The sequence below is a fragment of the Podarcis tiliguerta genome (assembly GCF_965153285.1).
Source record: "Podarcis tiliguerta genome assembly, chromosome: 14".
Classification (NCBI taxonomy): domain Eukaryota; kingdom Metazoa; phylum Chordata; class Lepidosauria; order Squamata; family Lacertidae; genus Podarcis; species Podarcis tiliguerta.
Window position 1 is genome coordinate 16,825,163 of NC_139547.1, and position 7,534 is coordinate 16,832,696.

The window sequence follows — 7,534 nt, forward strand, 5'->3', positions numbered from 1 at the left end:
AATAAAATAAAATAAATACAAAACACCCTTCGGGGCGCAAGCGCAGAAAGGCACTCTTCCAATCAGGAGGAGAGTTAGGGATGCTTCCCGCCTCCCCCCCCCCCTTTGCAAATTGAGAATCTTTGCTGGTTAACAACAAAGAAGCGCTCGCCAGAAATGACTAGCATGAGGCGCAAAGGGTTTTTCTCGCATTTTTTGTCGCTGCAAAGGACTAAGGATGGGCGTGCCCGCGGTTTCAAGCGGCTGCGTTGGAGGTATTTGTTTTGCTCGGGACGCGCGCTCCTCAGGCCAGCCCGCGACCGCAGCTCGCCTTTCTTTTGTGCACGTGTGCACGTGCGAGCACGCATTCCAAGTTGAGCGTTCTTTGCGCCGCGCCGCAGTTTATGTTTGCAGAAAGAAAGAAAGAAAGAAAGAAAGAAAGAAAGAAAGAAAGAAAGAAAGAAAGAAGGCGTCCCTCTGATCTGTCAAGTCCCCCTGGAGAGGCCACGCCCCTCTGACCTGGAAACCTCTCCCACCCAACGCCCCCGAATGCGAGGGGAGAGCGCACGCCGCTTTGCACATGCTCAGAGGTTATCGCTTGACACACACATACACACACAAACCCCGTTGCAGGCATCCAAATTAAAAAGGAGGAAAGGTGTGCGTGTGCGGAGGGGGGCGGGACCTAGGGGTTGCCCCGGCTGCAATTAAAAACCCGCTTTCTTCTGCAGTTTAGACTGTTCCTCTTTTTTTCCATCGGAAGGTTAGGCACCCTCTTTTTTTTCTTTTTAAAGGGACACTGTCAGCCCAAGCCACACCCCTCCCGCCTTCTCCTCTGCTGCCGGTGCTGCTCGCAGGAAGCGCCGAGCGTGGCTCCTTGGGCCGGCGCAAATGTCCCTCCCTCCCTCCACCCATCACCCGGGGCCAGCATTTTAGCCTCCCTGCGTAAAAATCACCGCACCCCGAATGGATAGAGAGAGATCTCTTGGGGAACGAAGAGAAACGAACCCCCCTTTCCGGATTGGAAACGGGTTTGCAAGCGCTCCGTTTGCAATGCCGCAAGAGCCATTAAGTGTCATGTTGGGTCCGCGTTGACTTGATGAATGCGCGGAAGATTTCCTATGTATACATAGACAGATCGACAGGGTTGCTTTTTCTTTCTTTCTTTCTGGATCTTCTCTCTCCCTCTCTCTCCACCCCCCTCCTTTATTGTTCTGCATTAGACAACAAAGAAAAGGAGCCTTGCCTTAGAGGGGCGGGGCCAAGCAACCCAGCCGGCCCGCCCCTCTCCGCCGGGCCCGGCCAATCGGCTCCTCCAGCGGCGCTGTCGGCGGCTCCCCTCGGCTCGCTCGCTTTTCCCGGCCGCTTACGCTGCGGCGCTCTGATTTCTCCTCCCCTCCCCCGCTCCCCTTTCCCCAGCGCTGTCTGGCTGCAGCAGAGGCTCAGACAGAAAAGAGGAGGAGGAGAAAGCGAGCGAGAGAGAGAGAGAGAGAAAGAAAGGGGGAGAGGAGGAGAGAGAGAGAGAGAAATCGCTGAGTGAGTGGAAGCTGGGAGGGGCTCCTTAAAGAAACGCCTGCCATCGCGGCCAGCAAAGGAACTCAAGGGGGGGAGCCAAAAGCACCGGAGCGCTTCTCTCTATTCTCTGCACGCCCCCCCCCCGCGCCCCCCCCCAAGGAGGAGGAGGAAGAAGAAGAAGAAAAAGAGAAAAGCTTGGGGGGAGTCGTGGTGGGGTATTTTTCCTCATTTTCTTGGAAAGCATCTTATAAACCGGATTGCACTGGGGGGGGGGCTTCTCTTTTTTTTTAAAGCGGCGCGCAAGGAAATTACAATCTGAGCATTTTTGCCCGTTTTGTTTTGTTCTGAGCCAGCATCCAGGATCTGCTTGCCGGGCTTCTCCAACCGCTTCCTCGTCTGCCGTTTGCTGGCCATCTGCCTTGGCTGTTTCCTTTGTGTCTGCTTTCCACCTCCCCCCTTCTCCTGGTGTGTGTGTGTGTGTTGGTGCTGCTTCCCTTCCCTGCTTCCCTCCCTCCCCACCCCCGCCCCCCACTCCTGATCCGAGAGCGCAGGAGGGAAAGGAAGCGGAGGGCGCGATCCCCCCACATCCACCCGGGACTATGCCCAGCTCCTTGTTTGCCGACATGGAGAGGAATGGGAGCGGAGGAGGCGGCGGTGGAGGAGGAGGAGGCGGGGAGACCCTGGATGACCAAAGAGCCCTTCAGATCGCTTTGGATCAGCTCTCCCTGCTGGGCTTGGACAACGACGAGACGGGCTCCCTTTACGACAACGAGCCGCGCAAGAAGAGCGTGAACATGACCGAATGCGTCCCGGTGCCCAGCTCCGAGCATGTCGCCGAGATCGTGGGCAGGCAAGGTGGGGGCTTGGCTCGATCGTCTTTGTGTGTATGTGCATGTGTGTGTGAGAGAGAGATGTGTGGTGGGAATCAAGGGGAGGCTTTTTGCTTCTCTCTAGCTGCTGTCTCCTCCCTGGGTTTCTGTGGATGCCTTTTGCCTCCGAGATGCCAACACGGCTCGCCCCCTCGAGTCCAAATTGCAGGCTTGTGATGATGGCTAACCTGGCCGCCTCTTCTCGACACCCTTCTCTCCCTCCCTCCCTCCCCCGCCGCCACTTCCACTCTAGACAAAGAAAGTGAAGCAGAGCAGAGGTGGAGGACGCCTTTCGCATCCAGATGTTTTCTCCTCATCTCGCAGCACAACCCCTCCCCCTTTTATGCCCTAAAAAAAACACCCCTTTTGATTTGATTCTGTGTGCGCAAAAATGCAAACGGGTGCTGGTCAGGGCGCGCGCCTTTATTTGTCAATAGTTAGGAATCGATGGGTGTTTCCTTACAGGCAACGGCAAGGAGGTGAACAATGCGGGGGGGGGGTTAGGTTCAAAGCATCTGCATTACGAAGCGGGTGTCTTCAAGAGGGCTGCTGCTGCTGCTGCTGGTGGTGGTACCTTTTTGTATTTCTCGGTGTGTCTGTGTATGTCATCCCCGTCGAGCTTTCTTCCACCCTCCCCCCCCCGCGCCCCCTTCCCCAGGTTCCCTTCCCCTCCTCTGGAATGTGCGGAGCACGAGTGTGGATTTATTAATTTTATTATATATATATGTGTATATATTAAAAGGGGGCGTTGCATATTTGGGTTGCCCGCTTGCGATGGATGAAATGTGGCCGCTCACTTGGCGTCTCATAGCGTGGTTGCGTTGGGTGTGGGGAGGTGTTTTGGTATTGTTGTCTCTCTGCCGCCCCACCCCCCTGCAACTTATTATCTCCGAGATCCTGGGCAAATAACGTTTTGGGGCTTTTTGTTTGTTTGTTTGTTTTGGCCAATGGGAATATTGGTTGGTTCGAGGTGCGGAGATGGGTGTGTTCCTGTGTCAAAAAGCTGGCATGGTTGTGATGACTTGCAAATGGAACTCGACGTGGATGAAATGTTGGACCAAGAGGCAGGTTGGCTTGGTGGCTCCCCTCGTTCCTTTGCTGCACCCCAAAAAGCTGGAGTAGATGTAACCGTGTTTCCTTCCTCTTTTTCCTCCCTCCCCTCCCCTCCCCTCCCCCTTCCCCCTCCCCCCGCCTTATCTCAGGTTGTAAAATCAAAGCGTTGCGGGCCAAAACCAACACCTACATCAAGACCCCGGTCCGCGGGGAGGAGCCGCTCTTCGTTGTCACGGGCAGGAAGGAAGATGTGGCCATGGCCCGGAGGGAGATCATTTCGGCGGCGGAACACTTCTCCATGATCCGCGCCTCCCGGAACAAAAACACCGTGCTCAACGGCACGGTGCCCAGCCCGCCCAACCTGCCGGGCCAAACCACCATCCAAGTGCGGGTCCCTTACCGGGTGGTGGGCCTGGTGGTGGGGCCCAAGGGGGCCACCATCAAGCGCATCCAGCAGCAAACGCACACCTACATCGTGACGCCCAGCCGCGACAAAGAGCCCGTCTTCGAGGTGACCGGCATGCCGGAGAACGTGGACCGCGCGCGGGAGGAGATCGAGGCGCACATCGCCATGCGCACGGGCGGCATCATCGAGCTCACCGACGACAACGACTTCCACGCCAACGGCACCGACGTGGGCTTCGAGCTGGCCGCCGGCGGCGCCGGGAGCCTCTGGAGCAAGCCCACGCCGCCCCCTCCGCCGCCTCCCCCTCCTCCACCGCCGCCCCCTCCGCCGCCCTCCTCTTCCAGCATCACCCCGACGCCGGGCCGCAAGCCCTTCTGCAGCTACCGCAACGACAGCTCCAGCTCGCTGGGCAGCGCTTCCACCGACTCCTACTTCGGCAATGGCGTCGGAGGAAGCGGCGGCAGCAGCAGCGCCCGCTTGGCCGACTACAGCCCGCCCAGCCCGTCGCTCAGCTTCCCGCACCACAACGGCAACAACAACAACAACGGCTACGGCGTCTATGGCGGCGGAGAGGTGCTCTCGTCGCCCGACTGCTGCGCCTCCGAGCTGCCGCCCTTCGATTCCCCGCCCGGCTTCGACTTGGCGCCGGCGCCTCCGCCCGGCGCGCCGCTGCTCTGGTCGCAGTTCGAGCGCGGGCCCTCGTCGCCCGGAGCCGTCGCGTTTCCCGCCGGTGGCGGCGGCGGAGCGCCACCGTCGAACGCCAACCTGGCCTTGCTGGTGAGCAGCGGAGGGCAGAGGCGGGGCGCCGGACCGCCTCCGCCCCCGCCTCCTCCTCCCCCCACGCGCCTTTCCCCGCCTCTGCACGTCGGGGCGGGAGGCGTGGCGCTGGAGCAGCACCCGCTGGCGCGGCGGGTGCGCAGCGACCCGGGCGGCCGCCTCATCGCCGCCGCCGTGGCCGCCGCTGCTGCTGCCGCCGCGGCCGCTGCAGCCGCTTCCTCGCCGTCCGCCCCGTCGTCGTCGTCGTCGCCCTGCTCCTACCCTCTGTACGCCAACGGGCTGGGCTGCCACTTGCCGGGCCTGCCGTCGGATTCGTCGGCGTCCTCGTCCTCGTCGTCCAGCTCCTCTTCCAGCTCGTCGTGCTCGTCGTCGGGGCTGCGGAGGAAAGGCAGCCGCGACTGCTCCGTGTGCTTCGAGAGCGAGGTGATCGCGGCGCTGGTGCCCTGCGGCCACAACCTCTTCTGCATGGAGTGTGCCAACCGCATCTGCGAGAAGACGGAGCCCCAGTGCCCCGTGTGCCACAGCGCCGTCACTCAGGCCATCCGGATCTTTTCCTAAGGGTCCCCAACCCGCGCCCCTCCCTCCCTCCCTCCCTCCCTCTCATGGGTGCCAACTTGAATTAAAAAATGGGTGTAGGTGTGTGCCAGCTGCACCCTGCATAATGGATCGCAAGGCATGGGGTGCCAACTTGAATGAAATATTGGGGGCCCCAGGCAAGCCCCGCCTCACGTCCTCGATCACATGATGTGCATGCACCCCCTTTGAAGGGCAATGCCCACCAATTTTAGGGGGTCCGGCCCCCTTAATTATTTTATTGGGGGCAGAGTTGGCTCCTGTGATGCACCCCATAAACTTTTGGGGGCCCCAGCTCCCTCAAATACTTTATTGAGGGGGGCAAAGGGACCTTGACCTCTCGGAGTTGGCTCCTATGCTCCCTCTTTCTCTCCCCCCCCCCACACAGACAAGCAACCTCCTCTTCTTCAAAAGGTCTTCTACTTGCCTATATACATGCATATAAATATATATAATATCTGTGTCGAGCTTTTAAAGCTGCAGTATCCGCACATCCCAAAAATAATATAAATAATAACAGATGGGGGGACGGGGTGGGGTGGGGGAACCTGACGTTTTGCAGGATGGTGACCATCTTGGTTTTTGAAAAAATAACTTCTGTTTTTGTTTCCTTGCATTCTTGAGTGTGCCGTAGCTTAGGAATGGGTTTAAGGGGGATGTTTGTGACACCTGGTGCATGCTATAAATATTAAGGAACGACATTCTAGTAATAGACTAGTTTTTACACTTTCTCTTAAGGCCAAGCTTCCAAATCAAATTCTCTCTCTCTCTCTCTCTCTCTCTCTCTCTCTCTTTCTCTCTCTCTGAGACTCTCTTTTCTCTCTTCTCTTTTTCTCCCTCCCCCCCAAATTAAAATAGGAAATGCATATGGATTATGATGGCGTGTGAACAGTTAGTATAATGTGCTGGTAGTTGGTAGATTGCTTATTGAGAAATAACTATGGATGGATAACTTTTCTTGAATGTTCTCGAAAGGGCAAGATTTTTTCCTGTGAATTTTTAATAATAATAATAATGATAATAATAATAATGAACTTATGATACTGCAGCTTTATCAAAGAAAAAAAGAAGAAAAAAAGGAAACTGTAACATATCTCTTATATATATTAAAACGTTTAAAGGTTTTAAAGATAAATTGCATTAATACAGATTGAAGTATTTTATTCTTTTTTGACTTGAAAAATTATATTTCATATTGCAAAGATGTTTACAAGTATTTTAATTTAAGTTCAGTGAACTTTTTTGTAGCTGGGTTAAATCTTTTTTATTTTTTGGTATGGCCTTATGGCGAAGAACACTGTATTATTTTACTATCACACAATTGTGAATGGAATTGCAAAACCATAAAATGTGTAATACTTTGAACAGTATTCTGTTGGGATGGAGATTTTTTATAGGTTCAGAAAAAAAAGAAATCTTTTAAATCTGCTTCACCCAGCATATTTTCTATTCAGTGATATAAAGCATATTTTATTCTATATTATTACAAAAAATGGAAGCGTTTAAGCATAAGTCAAAAGGAACTGTTGATGCTTTCTAACATTTGTATAAATAGAATTCAGTGGAAATTACAAAAAAATTCTGTTGCACCACTATAGTTTAGTATTTCTATTTTAATACATTTGTTTACCACTTGTTTATGTATATGTAGGTGATGTTACTTGATCTTAAATGTACTTTACTGAGCAAAGTTTAAAAACAAAGTATATTTTATTTTATGATAAAGGGCCTTTAACCTCATGGTCAGATACTAATATTATATTTGCTGAGACAAGATTTGAAATTGTATCAAGAGTTTTATTTTTCTGACATTTAAAGTTCTACATAATAAAGGTAAAACTTAAGTAATGGTGCTACTTCATGTTTTTTTAAGTATTTCTATATAAATAAAATATTACAGAAAAGCATCTGGTGTTGTGGTTAGATTTTGGTGGTTGTTTTATTGCGTTCTTTTATGGTGGGGAGAAGGCAATGTCTCTTTGATCTGAGGTTACTGCTTCGGAAAGTCTTTATCAGGGATGTTCCGCACATTGCCTGGGGGAAAACCTGAGTTTGCCACCAAGTCTAAGTTTGGCAAGGAGCCTCGGTGAATCCTCACTCTCAGAAAAGTCCCCTTTGGTTTTCTTTTTTTTAAAATGAAGTGTTTCAGAAGAAGCTTTGAGTGTGATCCTTAGAATGCAACAAACTTGCATTTGCAACCTTGCAAAATAAGTGTATCCTAACCTTGCAAATAAGTGTATCCTGTTGTGTGACGTGGCCCCAATTGCTTCCCATATTAACTTCCATTCTTTCTGTGTGTGCAGACTGCAGGCCTGACGCTGCTTGTGACATCATTTGACCCATCAGGCTGAAAACGGAGGGG

General features: G+C 53.0%; 1 protein-coding gene across 4 annotated transcripts; it reads left to right on the forward strand.

The window, feature by feature from the left end:
* Positions 1-1,994: 1,994 nt before the first annotated feature.
* Positions 1,995-7,079, forward strand: MEX3B (mex-3 RNA binding family member B). 4 transcript variants are annotated; one of them, XM_083412038.1, is made up of 2 exons: positions 1,995-2,349; positions 3,566-7,079. In XM_083412038.1, exons 1-2 carry the CDS (start codon positions 2,094-2,096, stop codon positions 5,155-5,157), a joined length of 1,848 nt encoding a protein of 615 aa, XP_083268164.1. In that variant the 5' UTR covers positions 1,995-2,093; the 3' UTR covers positions 5,158-7,079. The 4 variants fall into 4 exon arrangements, with proteins under 4 accessions (XP_083268164.1, XP_083268166.1, XP_083268165.1 ...); XM_083412040.1 differs by lacking the exon at positions 1,995-2,349 and adding an exon at positions 2,379-2,770; XM_083412039.1 differs by lacking the exon at positions 1,995-2,349 and adding an exon at positions 2,778-3,431.
* Positions 7,080-7,534: the final 455 nt, after the last annotated feature.

Excerpts from the sequence above, each read along its gene's own strand:
- MEX3B (XM_083412038.1), top strand. The coding sequence starts at position 2,094 with ATGCCCAGCTCCTTGTTTGCCGACATGGAGAGGAATGGGAGCGGAGGA. Across the intron at positions 2,350-3,565 it reads CGAGATCGTGGGCAGGCAAG|GTTGTAAAATCAAAGCGTTG; the intron begins GTGGGGGCTTGG and ends GCCTTATCTCAG.